Source organism: Macaca mulatta, chromosome 2, assembly GCF_049350105.2.
Source record: "Macaca mulatta isolate MMU2019108-1 chromosome 2, T2T-MMU8v2.0, whole genome shotgun sequence".
In the NCBI taxonomy this organism is placed as follows: Eukaryota; Metazoa; Chordata; class Mammalia; order Primates; family Cercopithecidae; genus Macaca; species Macaca mulatta.
In genome coordinates this window covers 111365034-111392531 of record NC_133407.1, presented here as the reverse complement: position 1 = coordinate 111392531, position 27498 = coordinate 111365034, and the positions used below count along the sequence as shown (strand labels likewise).

The 27498-nt window shown below is 42.7% G+C and overlaps 1 protein-coding gene across 50 annotated transcripts in view; it reads left to right on the top strand.

The window, feature by feature from the left end:
- The window catches only part of MAP4 (microtubule associated protein 4), a 231975-nt gene that overhangs the window by 68271 nt on the left and 136206 nt on the right, over positions 1–27498 (top strand). For all 50 annotated transcript variants that reach the window (XM_077992382.1, XM_077992358.1, XM_077992356.1 and 47 more), the window contains exon 2: positions 21500–21741. In XM_077992382.1, the coding sequence (XP_077848508.1) occupies positions 21519–21741 (223 nt within the window). In that variant the 5' untranslated portion in view covers positions 21500–21518. The remainder of the gene's footprint in view (positions 1–21499; positions 21742–27498) is intronic.

Below are 27498 nucleotides of genomic sequence, written 5' to 3'. Positions count from 1 at the left end.
TGCCATCTTGCCTAGGCTAGTCTTGAATTCCTGGGCTCAAGTGGTCTTCCTGCTTTGGCCTCCCAAAGTTCTGGGATTACAGGTGTGAGTCACCATGCCAGGCCAGTAACTGGTCAACCATCTTGAATATTTGTTTTTGCTATATTGCATCATGTCATGCTTTTCTAAAAGCAGAGAGAGCTATTTTTGTTGCTTTGCCTAATAATGATTAGATGACTAGCATGGAGAGCTGGTTCATACGGTTACTCCTTACTGGCTTTCTTTCCTTAATTCCAGAAAACATGCTTGCTCTTGTACAAACTCAAGAAAGTTTGAGTTTAGAAAGTGGACGAAATGAGGTGAATATTCTTTTTTTTTTTTATTTTTTGAGACAGAGTCTTGCTGTGTCACCCAGGCTGGAGTGCAGTGGTGTGATTTCGGTTCACTGAAACCTCCACCTCCCAGGTTCAAGAGATTCTCCTGCCTTGCCTCCCAAGTAGCTGGGACTACAGGTGTGCACCACCACGTCCGGCTAATTTTTGTATTTTTAGTAGAGAGGGGTTTCACCTTGTTGGCCAGGATGGTCTCAATCTCTTGACCTCGTAATCCGCCCACCTCAGCCTCCCAAAGTGCTGGGATTACAGGCATGAGCCACCGCGCCTGGCCAAGGTGAATATTCATAATTGTTGATAACCCTTCAGCCTTGAATCTGTTTATTCTTTTTATAGTTGTGAAGAGGTTTTGTAATTTTGGAACTTTTGATTAATTTCAAATTAGATTCAATTTCTAATAACTTCCATTGTGTCATTTTAGAAATGTGTTTTTAGCCCCTTGTTTTGTTGGTTTTTATCATTTTGGCCTGTCTCCTGTGTAATCTACTAGGAACAGAGACGGTTTGCACATCACTTTGATGAGGTCCTTCTCTTCTGGGACCAAGCAGTTTACAGGAGCTGGTATATACAACTAACTACAGTGGGGGTCCCCAACACTCGGTCTGCAGACTAGGACCAGTCCATGGCCATTTAGGAACTGGGCTGCACGGCAGGAGGTGAACAGCAGGTGAACAGCATTACATTAACTTTGCGATGAGTGTGCCTGAGTTCTGCCTTCTGTCAGATCAGCTTTAGATTCTCATAGGAGCGTGAACCCTCTTGTGAACTGAGCATGTGATGGATCTAGGTTGCATGCTCCTATGAGAATTCTTTGAGAATGCCTGATGATCTGAGGTGGAAGAGTTTCATCCCAAAACCATCTCCTCCCCCTCACCTCTCCTGCTATCTGTGGAAAATTGTTTTCCGCGAAACCTGTCCCTGATGCCAGAAAGGTTTGGGGACCACTGAACTACAGTATAGACCAGACTCTACTGTTGTAAGTACTGATGATGTATTAGGTTTGAATACCACTAGGAGAAAGATTCTAAAAAGGAGTCATAGAAAAGGTGGTAAGATAATTGATGTGGACCTTGATTTCAAGACTTTCACAAATGAGGAGGGAGAGAAGATAACTTCAAGTGTGGAGAGCAAATGAGCATAGGGTGTACAGTGATAATGTAAGAATGCAGATGGTCCCATGTGACTAAATTGTAGGGAGACCCCACATGGAAAGCTGCTGATGACTATGGTGGGTGATAGGACTAAGTCTTCTCAGTCAGCCTTGATATCACAGGAAAGAGTGTGGATTTACAAAAAAAAAAAAAAAAAGACATCTAGGCATTGGGGTCCTTTTAAAGATCAGGTGGAATGTTTTCCTGATGTTCAGGATTCTTCCTGCCTGCCTCCCTCCTTGAAGAAGAAAAAAATAGGTATAAGTAGTAGGTAGGTAAAGGTATATATAAGTGGTATAATTCAAAAAGTATTCGAAGTACAGAGAAGTCATTGTTTTAGATAAAAGCAGAAACTACAAAACTACAAGGTTTTGCTTATTTTGTCATGCTCTTCTTCTGGTTTTGGTGTTCTCTGGCTCTTTTAGCCTGATCCTTTGTTCCAGCCTCATTTATAAGTGGCTTGTTTTTTCCATTTCTCATTTTTCTTCATCTGTTAAAGTGAGGGGATTTGATCCTAGATCATTTGAACTGGTGTAAGCCTTTAGAGCCAGGCACGGTGGCTCATGCCTGTAATCCCAGCTCTTTGGGAGGCCGAGGTGGCCTCAAGAGGTGGCCACTTGAGGCCAGTAGTTTGAGACCTGTCTGGCCAACATGATGAAACCTCCTCTCTACTGAAAATACAAAAATTAGCCAGGCATGGTGGTATGCACACCTGCAATCGCAGCTACTCAGGAGGTTGAGGCAGGAGAATCCCTTGAACCCAGGAGTTGGAGGTTGTAGTGAGCCGAGATCATGCCACTGTATTCTCCAGCCTAGGCCAACAGGCCAAGACCCTGTCTCCAAAAAAACAAAACAAAACAAAAAGCCTTTAGAATGTGATTAGAAATAATTTTTGGATTGGTATAGATTAACTCTGAATGTTTTTCTGTGTTAATTAGAGGAAGGAAGTGGGATAAATGTAAAGTTTTAAAAAATGCTCCTTTTTCAAAATTTGGAGGGGTTAGGTATTATTAAGAATCTTTTAAAGTTTTACTCATTTAAAAAATTAAGATAAAATAGAAGATTCATTCTTAAGGATGGTGATATCAGAAATGTAAATGCTGTGTCATTGTCATTTCTTATTTTGGCCTACATAACCAGACTTCAGACATCATGCTGCCTGTATCACATGGCTAACAGTGGGAGGTATCTGGTTTATTCTTCCTGGAGAAATAGATTGAAATTCATTTGAACAGAAATGTTGAAGGCAGGTGCCTGATCCAAAGTGCATTTAGTCAGGACTGAACACAAGCTGCCTGGATAGTTCCAGTAAGGAAGCAAGGTAACCTTTTAACTTTGTGATGCAAGGTTTTATGTATGTGAATATGTGTGTGCAAGTGTATACAGTATTTTTATATCCAGAGGACAGGGCTCCCTTAAATGGGGGGGAGTGGGGGGGACTCTTTGGTAACTACATGAAAGTAAAATGTAACTTCTTTAAACCTGTATCAGTGTGTTCTTTCATGTAGGAATGTAGCTGTGTGATGGCCTCAGCTATTCTAGTAATCAAGGGCTCTCTGCTGTTGCTAATCCTATGATGAACAGGACAAATGGTGGTTATGAACAGAACCCTGTCAAGCCTGGAAATTCCATCAGTTTGTAATCGCACATCTGTTGTCCTTGAACTGTGTAGGGAGGAACCTAGGGGTGTACAGTTAATATATTCTACAGGGGGGTTGTAGTTCATTGCTCAGGATAGTCAAGATCTTCCTCAGTTGTCTGTTGCTATCTGCAAGTCTTGTTCGGAGGAGAAGCAGAAGAAATTCAGATTTGTCTGAGGAATCATAAGTCTGCGAACTGTGTAAGATGGTAGTTGATTCCTATAGACATCCTTGCTAAAGATTTATTTTTAAGTAAAATACCATTTTGCTTGAAAGTATAAATCAGGATTTTGTGGTTAAATAAATTAAAAACAACACAACTGCCAGACAAAGTTCGGCTTGATGTGTAACAGGCCTCTGAAAGAAGTTCAGTAAGAAACAAATCTGGGTAATAAAGTTAATTAGTAACTAAAAACCTGCTAGGCATACTAAAAAAAAATCTGATGTTGAATATGAAATTATGATGAAGCAGGCTATACCTGTATCCATCAAGATAATAAATGATCTCCCACACTGGCTGCAACGTGGGGTTCCTTTCAAGCCTGAGGAACAAGCACTGTATTTTGGCCACAGCATTCTCACTAATGTCCTAGGATAGCAGCTTAGTGTTGGCTTTAGAATTCTCTGTCATTTAAATGTCATGCAAAAACAAACGTATAAAATAAAATATTAACCCAGATATCTTTACGGTTATGTGTCTTGTCCATAACCCACCCACTCACCCAAAAAAGGACAGGCTATGGATTATAGAGAAAATATAAGGGAGCATTATACGCAGTATCCTCCCTTTAGTAATCATTATTAAAAGTGTATTAAATGGGTTGTTTGGAACTCAAAATGATTTGCCTCAAGGAAACAAAGTTATCACTTACAACTTTGTTTCTAAAGTAGTCCAGGTCACTGAGAAGAAAGTTTCTTCCTTTCTGCTGAAACTGACAGGAGGCAATATTTCGAAAGATACCAAGCTTGTCTTTGGCATTGTATTAACTCCCTTTCTTTTGCTTCCTAGGGCTCCTGGTCCTGTATACCCTCTCCCTACTTTGATACCATGTCTGTATCTGCTTTATTCCCTGGAAGTTCCCACGTTGCCAAAATATTTTTCTTCCTTTTTCACACCAGAATCAAAAATTCAGACATCTTCAATAGAACCATCTCTGGGATGAACAATGGTCTTTCCAGGGGTGTACATTTTCTTACCCACTTTTAAATTAAGAAATAGGATTCTGTACTTTTAAAAAGAGAATGCTGGCTACTGCAAATGAATGTTGGTAGAAATTTGGCTAATATGACACAGTAAAATGAAAGTACTACAGTGGTTAGGAAAAGTGAGTATGATGGTGGGAGTTAGGCTTCTATTCTTGCTTTTTTTTTTTTTTTTTTTGAGTCAGGGTTTCACTCTGTTGCTCACACCGGAGTGCAGTGGTGAAATAGTGGCTCACCGCAGCCTCAATCTCCTAGGCTCAATCAGTCCTCCCACCTCAGCCTCCTGAGTAGCGGGGACTACAGGGCACGTGCCACCATGCCTGGCTAATTTTTGCATGTGTTTGTAGAGATGGGGTTTTGCTATGTTGCCCAAGCTCTGTTCTAGCTTTTCATGAGTTTTTTTCCCCTTCATTTTAGCTCTCATAGTAGCACCTTTCAAGGGATAAATAGAAGAGGACAGAGTCAGCAACAGGCCATTGGTAAACCAGATTGCCAATTTCTCATCAGACAGAATGAGCACAGACGGCAAGTGAATGGCTCTAGATGCGAATGACCTAAAATTTTCAGGAGGACTTCATGGAACTTAAAAGGTTCTTCAGAACTTCTGTGTAATTAAGTTAGATATTAACAAACACTGTTTAATCTGTATAGACCTGTAAAATATTTTTAGTACAGTAATTAATTCCAGAGTTTGTGAACTATCCTGTGGCCTCATCCTATATTCTTATTTCCTGTTTATGAGCACCTAGCTCTTAATAGTGAGACTGTAGTTAAGAGAGTATTTTATCATCATGCCATGTAGTTGCCTCTTGCCTTAGTTTACCTATTTTCAAAAACTATGCTCACTGATAGTTTCACTTCAGGCATGTCGTCAGAATGAAAGATCAGATATACGAAGTGCTGTGCTTGAAAACTGTGTGTTCCCTTGGTGCCTGGTTAGATAATACGGGGCTTATTTTCTGGCAGAGTGGTGTTGAGTCTCCTTTGATGTTAGCCAGAACTGGGTGGAGTTTCTTAAGCTCTACTCACATTGGCTCAAGCAGGGCACCATGCACTGGTGAATTTGTTTTCAGTCCCTCCCTTTGCCAAAAAGCTTTTGTTTTTTAATAAACCTCAACTCAGTTGTGATTGAGAATACCTGATATATGAAATAATAGTTCATATTCACATTGAGGGTCTTAGGAGGTTTATTTATAGCTAACTGAAATGATGCAGCCAAATTACAAGTAGCTGATAGAATAGTCAACCTCAGTAAACATTTAACATAACACTCTCATTTTACAGATTAGAGAACTCAGCCCTGAAAGGTGACTCATTCAAGGCCACAGTGAGTGTCAGATTAAACTGGTGCTTCAGTAAAGCATAGGAACTTCTGTTCCCAGCTTTCAAATTCTCTTGACTCTTACTCACAAATCTATTTAAAGTTAACTTTATTTTCTGTATGGATAGAAGAGGAATAGTGTAAATGGTCAATGAGAGTTTTTTTTTTTTTTTAAGAGTAAATGCTTCTTATTCACAAGAGTTCATTTTTTGATCCTCCTGAACATCCAGATTTGAAAATAATAGTGTCATATCCTTTTATCCAAAAAGTATGTAACTAAGCATTTAAGGCATAACTGAATAGTAACTTCAAGTGATTCCGTGTTAGATGAAATTCATACATGAATACTCGAAGAACCAGTTTAACATCTCTAGAGCATTTAAAGAGTATATTGTACTTATACGTGTTTCAGAATGGAATAACTATAAAATTGGATAATCTCTTTAATTTGTTGAAAACTGGGGATTTCTGGGAAAAAAAATAGTACTTTAACTTGAAAAATGACACTAGCTTACCTTTCTAGGATCATTTTCCATAAGGTAGGGGTGTGTGTGTATTTTAAAATCGTATTCTATTTATGTGGTGACAGGTAAAGAATAGCTTAACTGTTGATGAAATACAGATGCTAAGTGTCTAGGTAGATGTGCTCGCAGCCTCATGACCTTCCCACTTTGAAACTGTGTAATTTTCTATCGGTTTTACCCTCTTAGGCTGCATTTTAGCTACTGTTCATATTCCATGAACCACGCTCCCAGGAAGTCATCTGGGAGTGTGTGTGTGTGGGATGTGGGGATGCTGAGGGCTGGGTAGGGGAAAGATTACGATGGATAAAAGCTGCCCTTTGATAATCCGCATTCTGATAAATGATATTTAAAATGTATTGGTGTTTTTGACTGTATTTTTACCCTGTGACTTGTATTAGGAAAAGTTTTGAGTAGATTGTATCATGTAAATGTCATTATGTATTTCTGGGGAAAATTAAATTTACTGGACTTTTATGGTATGTTGTTAAGGATGGCACAGATGTCCTTTTAAGTTCTCTTTGACCATGAAGCTGATGAAGGATTTTTGCTCCTTAGCTCAACTAGGTCCAGGTTCTTGTCTCACGAGCAGGACGAATTAGGCATGTGAGTGGAGTAGAATTTATTAATCGAAAGGAAAGCTCTTAGCAAAAAGAGAGAACGTGGTGGGTGGTTCTACTACCCGAAGACAGGAAAGTTCCCCAATATAGCTGAGCCTGGGGCTCTTTATTGATTCAGAATGGGGAGTGTGTGCTGATTGGTTTGTGAGTATGCAAAAAAGGTCAAAGCGAAGACACCACTCAAAGGTGGGCAGGACAGTGTAGAAAACCAATTAGGAAAGGTTAGTGACAGGTTAAATAGGTGAAGGATGGGGATCAATCATGCCAAACTGGAAGGCAGGTTCTCAATCCGATCCGAGGATTTACCCAGGACAGTTTTCAGATTAAAATTCGGGTTTCACTGAGGACCCGCCCCTGTCTGCCTAGACATTTGTTTGCCTCCTGCCTCTATCAAAACTAGTTATAGACTCCCAGCACTTTGGGAGGCCAAGATGGGTGGATCACGAGGTCAGGAGATCGAGACCATCCTGGCTAACACGGTGAAACCCCGTCTCTACTAAAAAATACAAAAAACTAGCCGAGCGAGGTGGTGGGCGCCTGTAGTCCCAGCTACTCGGGAGGCTGAGGCCGGAGAATGGCGTGAACCTGGGAGGCGGAGCTTGCAGTGAGCTGAGATCCGGCCACTGCACTCCAGCCTGGGCGACAGAGCGAGACTCCGTCTCAAAACAAACAAACAAACAAAAAAACAAACTAGTTATAGACATCCTTTTTAGTTTTTGGTTCATAACAGCTCCCAAAGCATAACTAGTAATAATAGTTGTCAGCGATAGAATAGGAAAAAGGCGTAACTGAATAGTAAAAGCAACTGAATAGTTGCTTTTCATGGAATTCTTTGACATTATAATCTGTTAGGCTTTTAAAAGCTCTTTAATGAACTCATTTCTCAGCATTTTCCCTGTCATGATCTGGAGTTACAATAATACTTTATATGTAAAGTAGGCTGGACGAGCACAGAATAGGGCTTCCCACCCACATTCGTCTGTTATAAATGGGTCACAGGTGTGCCAATACTACTATAGGAACTGTTGTGGTTTTTTTGTTTTTTTTTTTGAGACGGAGTCGCGCTCTGTTACGCAGGCTGGAGTGCAGTGGCATGATCTCGGCTCACTGCAGCCTCCGCCTCCTGGGTTCAAGCGATTTTCCTGCCTCAGCCTCCTGAGTAGCTGGGATTACAAGTGTGTACCACCTAAATAATAAAAATTTGCGCCCAGCTAGTTTTTACGATTTTGTATTTTTTGTAGAGATAGGATTTTACTGTGTTGGCCAGGCTGGTCTCAATCTCCTGGCTTCAAGTGATCCGCCCACCTTGGCCTCCCAAAGTGCTGGGATTACAGGCTGGGATTACCAAGTCCAGTTCCTACTATAGGAACCATTGAATTCCTATTTATGGTTCCTTCAGAAAAGCTGCTAAATTCTGAATTGAGCAGTGGTTATTCAAATAGTGAAATTTATAATTCCAGTAGTGTGAGTTGGTATTTGCTGTGGACAACAGCTCTGTCATGTGACAGGACCCCCCTTTGGCAGCAAAGCTATCAGTTTTTGTCACGAGCCCCACACTACTTGTTTTAGTCAGGGCTCTCTTAGAGGGACAAAATTAATAGGATGTATCTCCAAAGGGGAATTTATTATTGATTTACATGATCACAAGGTCCCACAATAGACTGTCTGCAAGCTGAGAAGCAAGGAGAGCTAATCCGAGTCCCCAAACTGAAGAACTTGGAGTCTGATGTTCGAGGGCAGGAAGCATCCAGCATGGGAGAAAGATATAGGCTGGGAGGCTAGGCCCATCTCACCTCTTCATGTTTTTCTGCCTGCTCTGTATTCCCTGGTGGCTGATTAGATGGTGCCTACCCAGTTAAGGGTGGGTCTGCTTTCCCCAGCCCAGTCACTCAAGTGTTAATCTCCTTTGGCAACACCCTCGCAGACACACCCAGGATCAATATTGCATCCTTCAATCCCATCAAGTTGACAATATTAACATTACAAGCCCACCCCTTATCAACTTGAACCCATACACATCTCCTGAGATCATATGTAATTTTCAAATAAAGACAATAATGTCATAATTACATGTAATATAATAAAACTATCCTTCATACAACCAGAAACACACCAATCCCCAACCCAAATACTATTACATAAAGTTAGCAATACTTAAATGCTGTTATGAAATCAGTAAATCTTATGTCACATGATAAAGGAAAGGGAAATATAAAGTGAAGATATTAGTACAAGTGTATACATACACAAACATGTTTTTAACAAACAAAGGAGGAAATACTCATGGCAGTTACAGTCCTCAGTTCTGCAGCTGGTCACGTGGTCATAGCTGGTATTGATGACTACCTTCTACCCATTCTGTATTAACTTTGCCTTCCACAAATACCTCAGCAGGTGATGGTTTTTTTTTCCTGGTGGAGTGACCCAAACCTTCATTCCTAAACGGTCCAGGTCATTTGTAGTCCTGCCTGGATTTGGCTGTTGTAGTTTCACATTGACCTTAATCACAGGGCATGGTAATGCTAAGAGATGCCCTAATGGATGTCCTGTATTCCATGCATACTCTTCCTTACCTCAGTTGTGGAGTTGTAGACTGATTTCATCTTGATAGTCTGGGTCAGTCACCTTAACCAACACTGTAACTCCCTTCTGAGCCTGTTGACTTAAAGGGAGGAGGAGCCCAAAGTGTCCAGGTGACAATCTTAACTTCCAGTGTAATAGAATCATTGTTGTGTCTCCTGGTGGCAGCACTCCTCCCTCTGGAATTAAGACCTCTAGGCCACCAGAACATAATGTTGCAGGAGAGGAAGCAAAAAATTTGCTAGTGGATCACTAGGAGTGATGGTGAGTGGTGCCACTTCCACTTCCACCCCTCGATTCCTGGACCTGTGAATCCTGGTTGTGGGAGAAACAGTACCATGTACTGGACGCTGATTCAGAGGATACACGGCCTTCTGGAGAACTTTCCCCCAGTCCTGCAAAGTATTGTCACCTAGTTGGTGTTGTAATTGTGACTTCAATAGGCTATTCCACCGTTCTGTCAATCCAGCTGCTTTAGGATGGTGGAGAACACGGTAAGACCAGTGAATTCCATGAGCATCAGCCTACTGTTGCACTTCTTTTTTTTTTTTTTTTTTTTTTGAGACGGAGTCTCACTCTGTCGCCCAGGCTGGAGTGCAGTGGCCGGATCTCAGCTCACTGCAAGCTCCGCCTCCCAGGTTCACGCCATTCTCCTGCCTCAGCCTCCCGAGTACCTGGGACTACAGGCGCCCGCCGCCTCGCCCAGCTAGTTTTTTGTATTTTTTAGTAGAGACGGGGTTTCACCGTGTTCGCCAGGATGGTCTTGATCTCCTGACCTCGTGATCCGCCCGTCTCGGCCTCCCAAAGTGCTGGGATTACAGGCTTGAGCCACCGCGCCCGGCCTCTGTCGCACTTCTTTAGCTGCAAAGTGAATGCCTTGGTCAGAGGCTGTGCTGCGTGGAATGCCATGATGGTGGATAAGGCATTCCATGAGTCGGCCGGGTGCGGTGGCTCACGCCTGTAATCCCAGCACTTTGGGAGGCCGAGGCGAGCAGATCACTTGAGGTCAGGAGTTCAGGGCCAGCCTGGCCAACATGGTGAAACCCCGTCTGTACTGAAAATACAAAAATTAGCTGGGTGTGGTGGCGGGTGCCTGTAATCCTAGCTACTTGGGAGGCTGAGGCAGGAGAATCACTTGAACCCGGGAGGCGGATGTTGCAGAGAGCCAAGATTGTGCCACTGCTCTCCAGCCTGGGCAATAGAGTGACACCCCGTCTCAAAACAACAACAACAACAAAAAGCATTCCACAAATGGTAGTCTTGGCAGAAGCATTGCATACAAGATGGGCAAACCCATATCCAGAGTAAGTGTCTATTTGAGTGAGGGCAATCCTCTGCCCTTTCCATGATGGAAGAGGTCCAATATAATCAATCTGCCACCAGGTAGCTGGCTGATCACCCAAGGAATGGTGACATACTGAGGCCTTGGTGTTGGTCTCTGCTGCTGGCAAAGTGGGCACTCAGCAGTGGCCATAGCCAGGTCAGCCTTGGTGAGTGGAAGTCCATGTTGCTGAGCCCATGCATAACCTCCATCCCTGCCACCATGGCCACTTTGTTGGCCATGGCTGATGGCAGGGGGTTTTGGGGAAAGAGGCTGAGTGGCGTCCACAAAATGGGTCGTCCTATCCACTAGATTATTAAACTCCTCCTCCACTGAGGTCACCCATTGGTGAGCACTCACATGGGATACAAATATCTTCAGTCTTTGACCACTCAGAGAGGTCCATCCACATACCTCTTCCCCAAATTTCTTTGCCACGAAGTTTCCAATCATGCGCCTTCCAAGTCCCTGACCATCCAGCCAAACTATTGGCTACAGCCCATGAATCAGTATATAATCACACATCTGGCCATTTCTCCTCCCATGCAAAGTGCACAGCCAGGTGCACTGCCCTAAGTTCTGCCCACTGGGAAGATTTCCCTTCATCGTTGTCTTTCAGGGATGTCCTAGAAAGGGGCTGTAGTGCTGCAGCTGTCCACTTTTGGGTGGTGCCTGCATATCATGCAGAACCGTCTGTGAAGCAGGCCCTAATCTTCTTTTCCTCTGTCAGCTGATCATAGGGAACTCCCCATGAGGCCATCGATGCAGACTGGGGGAGAGAAGGCATGGTGGCAGGAGTGGAGGCCATGGGCATTTGAGCCACTTGCTCATGTAATTTACTTGTGCCTTCAGGACCTGCTTGAGCCTGATCACGTATATACCACTTCCATTTGATGATGGAATGCTGCTATGCACACCCCACTTTATGGTTAGATGGGTCTGAAAGCACCCAGCTCATGATAGGCAGTTCAGGTCGCATGGTGACTTGATGACCCATAGTCAAACATTCAGTTTCCACCAAAGCCTGGTAACAGGCCAAGAGCTGACTCTGAAAAGGAGAGTAGTTGGTTGGGCGTGGTGGTTCACATCTGTAATCAGCACTTTGGGAGGCTGAGGTGGGCAGATCACGAGGTCAAGAGATTGAGACCATCCTGGCCAACATGGTGAAACCCCATCTTTACTAAAAATACAAAAATTAGCTGGAAGTGGTGGCGCACACCTGTATTTCCAGCTACTTGGGAGGCTGAGGCAGGAGAATCGCTTGAACCCAGGAGGTGGAGGTTGTAGTGAGCTGAGATCGCACCACTGCACTCCAGCTTGGCGAGAGTGACACTGCATCTCAAAAAAAAAAAAAAAAAAAAAGGAGAGTGGTTATCTACAGAAGATGGCAGGGCCTTGCTCCAAAATCCTAGTAGTCTCCATTGCGATTCACCTATGGGAGCCTGCCAAAGGCTCCAAACAACATCCCTATCTGCCACTGACACATTAAACACCATTGGATCTGCTGGGTCATATGGCCCAGGTGGCAGAGCAGCTTTCACAGCAGTCTGGACCTGTTGCAGAGCCTTCTTCTGATCTGGACCCCTCTCAAAACTGGCAGCCTTTCAGGTCACTCAGTAAATGGGCTGGAGTAATACACCCAAATGAGGAACGTGTTGCCTCCAAAATCCAAACATGCCCACTAGGCATTGTGCCTCTTTCTTGGTTGTAGGAGAGGCCAAACACAGCAACTTATCCTTTACCTTAGAGGGAATATCTGGACAGGCCCCACACCACTGGATCCCTAGAAATTTTACTGAGACAGAAGGTCCTTGAATTTTAGTCGGATTTATTTCCCATCCTCTGGCATGCAAATGTCACATTAATAAGTCCAGTGTGTTTGCTACTTCTTGATCACTGGATCCATTCTGCATAATGTCATCAATGTAGTAGACCAGTGTGATATCTTGCAGAAGCGAAAAGCGATCAAGATCTCTCCAAATAAGATTATGACAAAAAGCTGGAGAGTTGATACCCCTGAGGTAGGACAGTAAAGGTATATTGCTGGCCTTGCCAGCTGATAGTAGATTGCTTCTGGTGGGGCTTATGGACAGGAGTGGAGAAAGGCATTTGCATAGTCAATGGCTGCATACCAGGTACCAGGAGATGTGTTAATTTGCTCAAGCAATGAAACCACATCTGGTACAGCAGCTGCAAGTGGAGTCACCACTTGGTTAAGCTTATGATAATCCACTATCCAAGATCCATCTGTCTTGTGCACAGGCCAAGTGGAAGAGTTAACGGGGATGTGGTGGGAATCACCACTTCTGCATCTTTCAAGTCCTTGATGGTGGCACTGATCTCTGCAGTCCCTCCAGGGATGTGATATTGTTTTTGATTTACTATTTTTTTAGGTAGAGGCAGCTGTAAGGGCTTCCTTTCCCACCATGATAGCCCTCACCCTAGCAGTCAGGGAACCCATGTGGGAGTTCTGCCAGCTTCTAAGTATGTCTGTGCCAATTCTGCATCCTGGCACTGGGGTAATGACCACAGGATGAGTCCAGGGACCCACTGTAAGTCAGACCTAAGCTAAAACTCCATTAATTACCTGAGCTCCATGAGCCCCTAGTTTAACTGGAAGACCACAATGATGTTTTAAGTCCCCTGGAATCAACGTCAGCTCAGAGCCAGTATCCAGTAGTCCCCAAAGTGAAAGGTTGGATGGAGGTCTCCTTGGGGAAGGATGGGAGAAAGATTCACTGCATAAATTGTCAGTAATGTAGTGGGGTCCTTCCTCAAGGGAACCTGGCCTTGCCTTCATTCAAGAGGTTCTGGGTCTATAAACTGGCTAAAGTCTGGAAATTGATTGATTTCCAATTGATTGAGGAACCATGATTCACTTTTTATAATTCAAATTAGTCTTTCGTCCATTTGACCTAGAGGTTTTCTGTTTGTATAAATTAAGTAGGAATGCAGTAGGCTTCCTGTCTGTTTCACTTCTAGGAACACCGTGATTAATTAGCCAATGCCAGAGCTCTACATGAGTCAGACTATTCTGATTGTCACTTTGCCTCTGTTGTCCATTACAGTAGCTACGCTTACCTTGCTTTTGATGGTTGAGTGCTGTCACTTGGCCCCTGCCACTTTGGGATCCAGTTATTCCCGTCGTATTTCAATTTTGTAGTTGAGTGACTGTGGTTCTCACCATTAGGTCTGACATACAGAGAAGAGCAATTACAGGGCTCTTCAAAGATTCAGGTGCTACCCTCACAAATCTGTTTCACAAGGCATTGGTCAAGGGTATATCTTCTGGACCCTCCCGGCTGCGATGTGTAGGTCTAAAGTGAGTATTGGATACTCCACCATCTCAATCTCCCTAAGCCTTTGGATCCCTTCCTCTACATTAAACCAAGAGATATCAGGCATTTCCAGCTCCCTCACAGTGGGCCATCTTTTAATGCATATTTCAGCTAACCAAGCAAATAAACTGTTAGAACCTTATTTTAACTCCCAGAGCTGCAACATTAAATGCAGAGTCCCTACTTAGTGTGCCCAAATCAATAAATTCATCCTGATCCAACTCTATGTGCCTTCCACCATTATCCCATACCCTTAATATCCATTCCCATGCCTCTTCTCCAGATTGCTGTTAATATAAATTAGAGAACAGTTCTTTTTTGTTTTTGTTTTTGTTTTGTTTTGTTTTAGAGAGAGTCTCGTTCTGTCGCCCAGGCTGGAGTGCAGTGGCACAATCTCGCCTCACTGCAACCTCCACCTCCCGGGTTCATGTGATTCTCCTGCCTCAGACTCCCAAGTAGCTGGGATTACAGGTGCACACCACCACACCTGGCTAATTTTTTGTATTTTTAGTAGAGACAGGGTTTCACTATGTTGGCCAGACTGGTCTCGAACTCCTGACCTCATGATCCACCCACCTTGGCCTCCCAAAGTGCTGGGATTACAGGTGTGAGCCACTGTGCCCAGCTGAGAACAGTTCTTTTTGAGTGTAGCATACCTCCTCCTGGGTCACACTCTCAACCTCACCTCTAGGGACCTGCAGGACTAGAGTTATAGGTCTAGAAGCAAATGGGTGTTGCAGGTACCTTCTGAGGAAAATCATCATTATCTTGCCTGGCAACTGCCCGAGGGGAGGCCATGACTCTTGCCTCAGGCAGCTCGGGGTTTATCTCCTTAGACAAAGATGGAAAGGCTGATGGCGGGGAGTAAGGGGATATGTTGCCACTGCGGGGAATGGGGAAGCTGTTCCTTCTGGCAAAAAAGGTTCACCAGAGTTTACAAACTCAGTGTCCCCAGCTTCGTCAGGGTCCTCCCACACATCCCCATTCCAAGTTGCAGAGTCCCATTCTTTTCCAATCAATGCCCTCACTTTAGCAGTAGACACCTCAGGTGGCTGTGCGTTCATCTTTGGTTGCAGGTCAGCCACTCACATGATAAGAACTTGTGTCTGTTTTTCCACAATTTCAGCTGTTTCTCAACAGGAGCTAAGACTCTCACTCAGGGCAATCTTAGCAGATTTGAGACTTAGTATCTGCATCTGAAGCCAGGAAACAGAATCCCTGCGTTCATCATTTTCTTTCATCACTTTGTCCACTGAACTTAGTAGCAACCAACCAGCTTCATAATGTTCCTGGGTTTTCCACATCTGGCCAAAGGTATTATGTATAGAGTCACTAAAGTCCTTGCCTCTCATGAGCAGTGAATCAGGAGTGTCAAATGCATTTATTTTGCATAACTCTCTAAACCGTTCACGCCAAGGACTATCAATGTTCTCCATGCTATTAGAAGTAGAGTCCTTAGCATTTTTGGATCTAATAATATTAAGCAGCCAACTCCAGAAACCCCTAAACCAACAAAAGAACTCCATCCTTAATATTCTGTTCCTCTGGAACCACTCCTGGTACCAGAATCTATATTAGTCTGGGGTCAGAGTTTTCTTAGAGGAACAGAACTAATAGGATATATATGTATGTATATAAAAAGGGAAATTTAGTAAGTATTGACTTACACGATCACAGGGTCCCACAAAAGGCTGTCTGCAAGCTAAGGAGCTAGGAGAGCCAGTCCAAGTCCCAAAACTGAAGAACATGGGGTCCAATGTTCGAGGGCAGGAAGTACCCAGCACGAGAGAAAGATGTAGGCTGGGAGGCTAGGCCCATCTTCCCTCTTCATATTTTTCTGCCTGCTTTATGATCGCTGGTGGCTGATTAGATGGTGCCCACCCAGTTAAGGGTGGGTCTGCCTTCCGCAGCCCACTGACTCAAATGTTAATCTCCTTTGGCAACACCCTCACAGACACACGCAGGATCAGTGTTGCATCCTTTAATCCAATCAAGTTGACGCTCATTATTAACCATCATACTAATAAAAGTGTAATTCTTGCTGACCAAACTGGGCTGTGGGCTAAGATGGGGGTGGAAACAGCTCTAGACAAAAGGGCCATAGACTCTTCCTGGTTTTAACCAAAGTTCAAGCAGATTTCAAGAATGCAAAGCTTCTCAACTTGTGTTCTACAGTTTATTAATGTCCATTGCTTTGGAATGGCTGATCGTAACAGTTTTGTCCAATTTAATACCTTTTTTTTTTTTTTTTGAGACGGAGTCTCACTCTGTCACCCAGGCTGGAGTGCAGTGGCGCAATCTTGGCTCACTGCAACCTCCGCTTCCCGGGTTCAAGTGATTCTCCTGCCTCAGCCTCCCAAGGAGCTGGGATCACAGGCATGCACCACCACGCTTGGCTAATTTTTTGTATTTTTAATAGAGAGGAGGTTTCACCATGTTAGCCAGGATGGTCTTGATCTCCTGACTTTGTGATCCGTCCGCCTCGGCCTCCCAAAGTGCTGGGATTACAGGTGTGAGCCATCGCACCTGGCCCATACTTGCTTTTTTATGGAGAGGATTCAACAACTTCTTTATGACATCTATTATTAAACTCTCTCAGTGCATATCTTTCTTTGACATAATTTGCTCTTGTTGCTATTTTTCTTCTAACAGACTGATTAAATTGGATTTAACTTTATTATAGTTATTAGATATTTCTAAATGGAATTAAATTTGTTTAATTTTTTTATTTATTTGTATATTTATTTTTGGCCTTGATGTTAACAGCCAGAGTGTGATTTATTTTTTACTTATTTATTTAAAAGTTTTTAAATTTAATTTTTATTTTTTGAGACAAATTTTCTGTCACCCAGGCTGGAGTGCAGTGGTGCGATCTCAGCTCACTGCAACCTCTACCTCCCAGGTTCCAGTGATTCTCATGCCTCAGCCTCCCAAGTAGCTGGGATTACAGGTGCACGCCACCACACCTGGCTAATTTTTGTATTTTTAGTAGAGATGGGGTTTCACCGTGTTGGTGAGGCTGGTCTTGAACTCTTGGCCTCAAGTGATCCAGCTGCCTCAGGCTCTCAAATTGTTGGGGTTACAGGCCTGAGCCTCTGCACCCTATTTATTTTTTATTTTTATTTTTAAAATTTTTTTGAGACAGGGTCTCACTCTGTCATCCAGGCTGGAGTACAGTGGTACCATCACAGTCATGGCTCACTGCAGTCTCAACCTCCCAGGTTCAAGCAGTTGTGACACCTCAGCTTCCTGAGTAGCTAGGACTATAGGCATCTGCCCCCGTGCCCAGCTTATTTGTTTCAGTTTTTGTAGAGGCAGGGTCTCAGTATGTTGCCTAGCTGGTTTTGAATTCCTAGTCTCAAGCGCTCCTCCCACCTCAGCCTCTGAAAGTGCTGGGATTACAGGTGTAAACCATCACACCTGGCTCAGAGTGTGATTTTTTTTTTTTTTTTTTGGAGACGGAGTCTCGCCTGTCACCCGGGCTGGAGTGCGGTGGCCGGATCTCAGCTCACTGCAAGCTCCGCCTCCCGGGTTTACGCCATTCTCCTGTCTCAGCCTCCCGAGTAGCTGGGACTACAGGCGCCAGCCACCTCACCCGGCTAGCTTTTTGTATTTTTTTAGTAGAGACGGGGTTTCACCGTGTTAGCCAGGATGGTCTCAAACTCCTGACCTCGTGATCCGCCCGTCTCCGCCTCCCAAAGTGCTGGGATTACAGGCTTGAGCCACCGTGCCCGGCTTTTTTTTTTTTTTTTGAGACGGAGTCTAGTTCTGTCGCCCAGGCTAGAGTGCAGTGAGGCAATCGTGGCTGCACACCCGCTGGAGTGTGGTGACTATTCACAGACGTGATCATTGCACAGTGTAGCTTGGAACTCCTAGTCTCAATCTTCCTGCCCCAGCCTCCTGAAAGGCTAGAACTACAGGTGCATACCACCACACCTGGGTCACAAGTATCTTTTGACATTTTTTGAGACCTAAATGAACTTAATCGAATTCCAAGTATTACGATGACAGAGTCGCATGAACCTGGGAGGTGGAGGTTGTGGTGAGCCGAGATGGTGCCATTGTACTCCAGCCTGGACAACAAGAGTGAAACTCCGTCTCAAAAAAATAAAAAATAAAAAGATATGATTTAGGAACTCATTAGTATAGTCACAGGAAATTTAAGTATCACATTTGCTTTTAGAAAAGTAATGAGGCCGGGTGCAGTGGCTCACACCTATAATCTTGGCACTTTGGGAGGCCAAGGTGGGTGGATCACTTTGAGGTTAGGAGTTCGAGACCAGCCTAACCAATATGGTGGCACCCTGTCTCTACTAAAAATGCAAAAATTAGCTGGGTGTGGTGGTGCGTACTTGTAATCCCAGCTACTCGAGAGACTGAGGCAGGAGGATCACTTGAACCTGGGAGGTGGAGGTTGCAGTGAGGCGAGACTCCATGTCAAAAAGAAAAGAAATCAGAGAAACAGCTCTTTCTACTACGTTTTTGTATGATGGTACTATCTAGAATTTGAAAAGATAATCATTTAAAATTATTGATGAGGAATTAAGGTTGCTATCTCAAATAGGAAAACTCATAAAGTTAGGCACATGGAAGAAGGCTTAAATTTATTTGAAATTTTTAAAGATTTTATTTGGAAGTCTATGTAAATATAATTGATTATTTAGTGTCTTTCCAAATCTTGGTATTGTATTTTTTTCTTAGATAATATAAAGAATATGTAATGAATGTTTTCACTAAGCCCCATATAGGTAGAGACAAACTATCTCCAGCATTCTGAGTACTGAACACATATTATCTTTTTTTTCTAAGCACTTGCCTAGAAGATGTAGATCTTGCCCCTGGCCTTAATTATCCTGTCTGTACTTACTAATTGGGTGTCAGATCTTGATTCTTAAGCCTCTGTGCCACCACTGTAATATATATCAACACTCTTTGCTTGTTGGATTTGGGAATTGAGGGTAAGATGAATTCTGATTTTTCAGGGTCTGGAAGTATTTGCTTTATACATGTTTTGTAATCATGGTAGCCTCACACCATGTAAGTGGGAGGAGGGGAGTGTGTGGGAACAAAGATGAAGATAGAATAGGAAGGAAGGAAGATAGGACCATATTCTTGCTTTAATTCTGTTTCTTTTTTCTAAGTACATTTGTTGGAGAGAGGTAGATAGTGGAGAAGAGCTTAAAAGGAAAGCCTGATAATTAAGTGACTTGAATCATAGTATATTTTGACTTTTTCTTTTTCTTTTTTTTCCTTTTCTTTTTTTTTTTTTTTTGAGACGGAGTCTCGCTCTGCTGTCCAGGCTGGAGTGCAGTGGCCAGATCTCAGCTCACTGCAAGCTCCGCCTCCTGGGTTTACACCAATCTCCTGCCTCAGCCTCCCAAGTAGCTGGGACTACAGGTGCCCGCCACCTCGCCCGGCTAGTTTTTTGTATTTTTTAGTAGAGACGGGGTTTCACCGTGTTAGCCAGGATGGTCTTGATCTCCTGATCTCATGATCCGCCCGTCTCGGCCTCCCAAAGTGCTGGGATTACAGGTTTGAGCCACCGCGCCCGGCCTATTTTGACTTTTTCAAGTTTGGGTTGGAGAAAGACTGTGTATTAGTTGAGATTCTTCCATTGTAAACAACAGAAATAGATTGACTAAATTAGGCAAAAGAAAGATGAAAGCTGCTCACTTAGACTTGAAGTAGTCAACGAGGGCAACCAAATAGCTGTCATGAACGTTTCTTCCAGTGTGTAGTCAATAAGTGGTCCTTTCCAACTGTCTTCTTCTTGACTTCTGATTGACCCAACTCTAGTCATGTCCCAAACGCTATAGGGGTAGGGATTGGTTTGTATTAGGGGAGATAGAAGAATAGATTTCTGGACAAACACAAGTAGTAGCCATTACACTATGCAACTAAGGATCTGTTTGACTTGCATTTACCTTGTCAACACCATAGCTTGTATGTCAACTTATCCTATGGAGTCTCTTGGAGTTTCTGTTAGACTCTTTGAAAGCAGGCGTAGTACCTTGCACACTTTATTTCCTATTATGCCCTGCATTTGAATGGTGCTAATTTATTGCAGGTCTTTGGCTCTTCTTCTTTTTTTTTTTTTTTAATTTTTTTTTGGTGGGGGTGTCAGAGTCTCACTCTATCGCCCATGCTGGAGTTCAGTGGCGCAACCTCGGCTCACTGCAACCTCCGCCTCTCGGGTTCAAGCGATTCTCCTACCTCAGCCTCACAAGTAGCTGGGATTACAGGTGTCCACCACCATGCCTTGCTAATTTTTGTATTTTTAGTAGAGATGGGGTTTCACCATGTTGGCCAGCCTGATACTGAATTCCTGGTCTCAAGTGATCCGCCTGCCTTGGCCTCCCAAAGTGCTGGGATTACAGGTGTGAGCCACTGCACCTGGCCCCTTTGGCTCTTTTTACTACATTATTTCTGTATTTTCTAGGCTATTCATCTATGGTTTACTTACAGTAGATTTACTTTTTTTTTTTTTAACTTTTATTTTGGGTTCAAGGGTACATGTAAAGGTTTGTTGCATAGGTAAACACATGTCACAAGGGTTTGTTGTACAGATTATTTCAATTAAGTCCAGTACCCAGTAGTTATCTTTTCTGCTCCTTTCCCTCCTCCCACCCTCCACCCTCCAGTAGACCCCACTGTCTGCAGTTTCCTCCTTTGTATTCATAAGTTCTCATCGTTTAGTTCCCACTTATAAATAAGAACATGTGGTATTTGGTTTTCTGTTCCTGCGTTAGTTTGCTGCAGATAATATCCTCCAGCTTGCCATCCATGTTCCCACAAAGGACATGACTTTTTTATGGCTGCCAGTAGAATTACTTTTTAACTGCAGATTATGTAATTAAGAAGCTGGTAGTCTGTAAAAATGGTAATATACATGACTGCAGAGAGGGACCATTTCCCGTAGCTAATTGAGGGAAATGTGTGTGGTTTTTTTTTATGCTGGCAGAGCTAAGTAGTTTGGTTGACAGGGCTATCCACAAGTGATCATGAAGAAGCAGGTGCTTACTCCAAGATAAGGCCCATACTCACAGTCTTTGGTCAAGAAAGTTGATTTCATTTGTCCGATAGTAATGTAACTATGTAAAGACCTGATTTGAATCTTACTGGCTATAGCTTTGGATATGTTGATTGTGGGTTTTTTTGCACCCACTTTTCTTACAAATAGAAAGGACACAATTGCAATTGCTTTGTCCTGCCACCACCACCTCCCCCCACCCCCAGAAATGTGAGTTACCTTGGGTAAGACTGTCCATTTCTTAGCTTTAATTTTCTCATCTTTCAAATAAGGGAGCCTCTTCTGGCTGTAAAATCTTAGATTTTGATTCTTTTGTTTGTTTCAAACAATTGACAAGAGTTTCTAGAAATGTTTTTCCTTTTGCAGTGCTCATTACGTGAAACATCTTTTTCTTCTTCACCAGGCAGTTGCAGCAGTGCAGAATGGCCGACCTCAGTCTTGCAGATGCATTAACAGAGCCATCTCCAGACATTGAGGGAGAGATAAAGCGAGACTTCATTGCCACACTAGAGGCAGAGGCCTTTGATGATGTTGTGGGAGAAACTGTTGGAAAAACAGACTATATTCCTCTCCTGGACGTTGATGAGAAAACCGGAAACTCAGAGTCAAAGAAGAAACCGTGCTCAGAAACTAGCCAGGTTGAAGGTAAGTATTTAAACCAGACTGCTTACATATGTTCAGAAAGCAGGTTAGGGATTATGCCTTTGGTCGTAATCTTGGAAACTAAGAATTGAGCTGAGTTTTTTTAGTATAGGCTAGTAACTTTGTATATCTTTATTAGAAACCGAGAAGGTAGACTTACCACCCTTTGAGTGAGTGTTCATGAGTCTGTAGATAACTTTTAACCCTAATATTTCTTCATTTAGACTGGAATCAGATGCCATTTGTTGTCTTTGGGGTCATCCCAGGTCAGGATTAAAGCATAATTAAAGCCTTTAAGAGAAATTTCCCTTTTTCCTGGATCAGATGTGCTAATAATTGGTTGAGTATTTTTGTATCTGTGTTCATGAGGGAATTGGTCTGTATTTTTCTCATAGTGTCTTCTGTCCAGTTTTAGAATTGAGGTCATGCCGACTTCATAAAATGAACTGGGAAGTGTTCCCTTCTTTTTCTTTTCTGGAATAGTTTGCATATAATTGATATTTTTTTCTTCTTTTCAGTGTTTGATAGAATTCATCAATAAAGCTCTCTGGGCCTGGAATGTTCTGTCAGATTTTTAAACTAGGAATTTAGTTTCTTTCAGAGATCATAGAACTATTCTGGTTATCTATTTCTTAAGTTAGCTTTGGTAGTTTGTATCTTTGAAGGAATTCCTTGGTCAGTTTCCTGGCATAAATGTTACAAACTAATGGAGATATGCTTTTAAGAATCTGTTATATCCCCTCTTTCAGTTCTTATATTAGTCATTTGTGATGTTTCTTTTTTTATTTTTATTTTTTGATAAGTCTAGATAGAGGTTTATCAATTGTATTGAAAGATCCAGCTTTTGGTTTCATTAATTTTTTTTTTCTATTGTCTTTCTGTTTTTCATTTCTTCTCATATCTTTATTTCTTTTCTTTCTTCTGTTTACTTAAGTTGATTTATTCTTTTTCTGGTTTCTTTTTTTTTTTTTTTTTTGAGACGGAGTCTCGCTCTGTAGCCCAGGCTGGAGTGCAGTGGCCGGATCTCAGCTCACTGCAAGCTCCGCCTCCCGGGTTCACGCCATTCTCCGGCCTCAGCCTCCCGAGTAGCTGGGACTACAGGCGCTGCCACCTCGCCCGGCTATTTTTTGTATTTCTTAGTAGAGACGGGGTTTCACCGTGTTAGCCAGGATGGTCTCGATCTCCTGACCTCGTGATCCGCCCATCTCGGCCTCCCAAAGTGCTGGGATTACAGGCTTGAGCCACCGCGCCCGGCGACATTTCTTTTCTAATGTAGTTACTTAATGTTATAAATTACCCTCTAATCACCATTTTAGCTGTGTCCCATGGATTTTGATATGTTGTATTTTGTTTTCATTTATTTAAAAACATTTTAAAATATTTTCTTTGTGAATTCCTCTTTGTGTCTGCCTTTAAGATTTTATCTTTATGTTTGTTTTTTAGCAGTTTATGTTGTGTTTAGATGATATTTTGGAATTTTTCTGCTTGGGCTTCTCTGAGTTTCTTAATCTGTGCTTCTGAAGTGGTTAAGTCTGGGAAATTTTTGGCCATTATCTTTTAAAATATTTCTTCTGCCCCATTCTTTTTCTCTTCTCCTTCTGGGATTCCAATTATATTTTTGTTAAATTGTTGGATAGTGTCCTGTATCTCTTGGATGCATTGTTAGTTTTTTTCTCTCTTTATTTCTGTTTGTGTTTTACTTTGGGTACATGCTTTTGACCTGTCGTCCAATTACCCAATTCTTTTCCTAGTTGTGTTGAATCTAATAATGAGCTTTCAGTGGCATTATCTACTTCAGCATCTTTTATGTTTTTAATTTCTAGCATTTGTTTGCCTTTCTTATGAGCTTCCTTATTTCTGCTAAAATTTCCCATCTGTTCATGTATGTTTTCCACCTTTTCTACTATAGACTTTAACATATTAATCATAATGGGTTTTTGTTGTTGTTGTTGTTGTTGTTGTTGTTGTTTGAGACGGAGTCTCGCTCTGTCGCCCAGGCTGGAGTGCAGTGGCCAGATCTCAGCTCACTACAAGCTCCGCCTCCCGGGTTTACGCCATTCTCCTGCCTCAGCCTCCTGAGTAGCTTGGATTACAGGCGCCCGCCACCTCGCCCAGCTAGTTTTTTGTATTTTTTAGTAGAGACGGGGTTTCACTGGGTTAGCCAGGATGGTCTCGATCTCCTGACCTCGTGATCCGCCCGTCTCGGCCTCCCAAAGTGCTGGGATTTCAGGCTTGAGCCACCGCGCCCGGCCAATCATAGTTGTTTTAAATCTCTGTGTGATAATTTGAAAATCTGGGTCATCTCTCAGTCTGATTGCCGTGTGTGTGTGTGTGAGTGTGTGTGTGTGTGTGTGTGTGTGTGTGTGTGTGTATCTTAGTTTTTGATTGAATGCTGGATCTCACATGTAAAATAGTAGGCTCAGGCCAAAAGGTATTTATGCTTGGAAATGGGCATGTCTCTTGGGTTTAGTCAATTTAAACAGGAGCTGAGCTAGTTTTGGGTTTTGTTGTTACCATAATTGCCTTCAGTGTTACTGTCTTCAGTCCCTTTAATTCTGTGCTTAGAGTGGGGACTGAGGCGCCGGAAGGTATTTCTTTAATGTGCTTGCTCCACTCTTTCAGCCTTCCCTGTGTACCCAGGCCTCAGAGGGGTCCTTGTCCATTGTCTTTTCCCTCTTTTATCAGAAGAGTTCTAGCCAGGTGGTGGGCAGAGTTTGTTTTTTTATTGTCCCATTTTGTGCTTAATCATGTGCTTATATCTCATGGGTTGGGTCTTTCTCAATTGTATTATCCTTCTCACAGTAGTAGAGTCTTCTAATGGTATTGGTGTAGGATCCTGGATGAGGAGTTTTTCTTGCTCCTCTCTCAGGTTTATAAAGTATGTTTCTATTACTCTTTCCCTAGCTACAGCCAGTGTGTTCTGGGGCTGACAGAGTTTGGTACTCCTTCCCCAGGAGAGAAAGATCCCAGGAGGAGGAGTTCATGCTTTTCCCTTAATGGTGGTGGCCTTCTCCAGGTCTGTAGCATGGAGGGAGACTATCTGGTCCCTCACCCTGCTTCCGATCTTTCCTGTGAGCATGCAGCAGACATCTGCAAAGACAATCTTGCAAATGAGTGTGAATTCCCTTTGTGTCTGTGGATTTGAGGGACCCCATAGTCTCATGCTAGCCTTCACTTACCTTTAACAAATCACTACAATTTTTACTTGAATTTTTCTTACCTGCTTGTAGGGTACCCAGTGTCTCTTCTGCACATGCGGTGACACAGGAGAGCTGGTGTTCACCTCCCATATTTCCTGGAGGGGCTTGTCTTTCTTTGAATTTCATACTACTAGGTAGCTTTCCAATGAATTCAAGTTTTTTGTAGTTGATCTTGCTGTTTCTTGTTGTTAGGGTGGGAGTGACATCTCTTTTGGCTTTCTACAGCATAAGTGGAAGAAGAAAACCTGCTTCCTTAATATACGTTTAATTTGTGTCTTGGGGAGGGGGCAAACCACAGCTCATTTAAAGAAGTACTGAGAGTTTAAGATCTAATTATATCCATATAAATATTTACTTCAGGCCAGGCGCAGTGGCTCACGCCTGTAATCCCAGCACTTTGGGAGACCAAGGGAGGCGCCTCACCTGAGGTCAGGAGTTTGAGACCAGCCTGGCCAACATGGGGAAACTCGGCCTCTACTAAAAATACAAAAATTAGCCAGGAGTAATGGTGTACACCTGTAATCCCAGGTACTTGGGAGGCTGAGGTACGAGAATCACTTGAACCTGGGAGGTGGAGGTGGCAGTGAGTGGAGAACGTGCCACTGCACTCCAGCCTGGGTGACAGAGCAAGACTCTGTCTCAAAAAAAAAAGTTGCTATAATTTTTTGCAAAAGTGTCTTGACGTTGAAAAAGCTTATGTTGAGAAATAAAGTTCATGCTTTTATCCTTTAATTCAGTTTTCCAGAAACTCGTATTTTTTTTTAACAGGCTAACAAATGCATATATACAAAATCCAATTGGTTCAAAGGGATATACAGTAAAACAAATTATCCCAATCCCTACACCCTAGCTAGGCAGTTCTCCTTCCTGGAGTAACCACTTGCCAGTTTCTGGAGTAGTCTTCTGAGTTAATGAACTGTGTGTGTGTGTTTTTTTTTTTTTTTTGAGATGGAGTCTCTGTTGCCCAGGCTGGAGTGCAGTGGCACGATCTCTGCTCACTGCATCCTCCGCCTCCCAGGTTCAAGTGATCCTCCTGCCTCAGCCCCCCCGGTAGCTGGGATTACAGGCATGCACCACCATGCCTGGCTAATTTTTGTATTTTTAGTAGAGATGGGGTTTTGACATGTTGGCCTAGCTGGTCTCAAACTCCTGACCTCAGGTGATCCACTCACCTTGGCCTCCCAAAGTGCTGGGATTACAGGCATGAGCCACCATGCCTGGCCTGAAATTTTAAGTTATTTACATGTCAAAAATAGCAGGGAGGATTTAATTTTTTATAAATAAAATAATGTCTTAAAAACTTTCCTCCTCTTGGGCCAAGTTAATGTTACATGGATCAAGTCACTCAAGATGAAGCACAAGAAAATGTACTGCTACCACCTCACTGTCCTTATCCACCTAGTCTCAGTCCCAGATGGTGGAAACAATGCACAGTTAAAGGAAATTAGAAAATGAAAAGCAGCTAGCTTCTTTCACCTATGACTGATGAGGGTAAGTTAATATTAGGATGGGAAGAGCATCTCAACCATGACTAGTTGCTACAGTATGTACGTCTTATCATTCCTTTCTTCTTACTAAGTTTTCTTTGTTTATGTTAGTCAGTCAGAGAACAAATGTCTCCACCATCCATTATGGATTAAGACAGAGATGGACTTTCCCATTTTCCATTAAGGAATCCAAATTTTTTGGAGTAAATATTTATTTGTTCTTCTTTTGTGCTGGGATTATAGGTGTGAGCCACTGCCTGGCTTTTTTACATTATTAAATGAAGAAAAATGAAGAAATGAAGAAAAATGGATGCCCTTTAAAGTTTTTTTTGTTTGTTTAAGTTTTTAATTTTTCATTGCTACTAAAGATTTTTTTAAAGATTAGAAAACAAAAAAGTCAGAAGGAACCAAATCAGGACTGTTGTGAGGTAGATGCCTAATGATTTCTCATCAAAACTGTCACAAATTATCTTTGTGAAAGGAATGAACAGGAGCATTGTCCTGGTGGAGAAGGACTCTCTGGTGAAGCTTTCCTGGGTGTTTTTCTGCTAAAGCATTGGCTGAATTTCTCAAAACACCCTCATAATAAGATGTTATCATTCTTTGGCTCTCCAGAAAGTCAACAGGCAAAGTGCTTTGAACATCCTGAAAAACTCTTGTCGTTGCTCTTGACTGATCCACTTTTGCTTTGACTGGAGCATTTACGCCTCTTGGTAGCCATTGCTTTGATTGTGCTTTGTCTTTAGGATTATACTGGTAAAGCCATATTTCATCTCCTGTTACAGTTCTTCAAAGAAATGCTTCAGGGTCTTGATCCCACTTGTTTAAAATTTACATCGAAAGCTCTGCTCTTTGCAGCTGATCTGGATGCAACCGTTTTGGCACCAGTTGAGTGGAAAGTTTGCTCAATTTTAATTTGTCAGCCAAAATTGTATAAACTGAACCAATTGAGATGTCTGTGGTATTGACTATTGGTTCTGCTAATTGTCAGTCCTCTTCAATTAGATCGTTCTTTTTTCCTCTCAAATTGATATTGGTGATCTGCCACGGTGGGCTTCATCTTCAACATCATC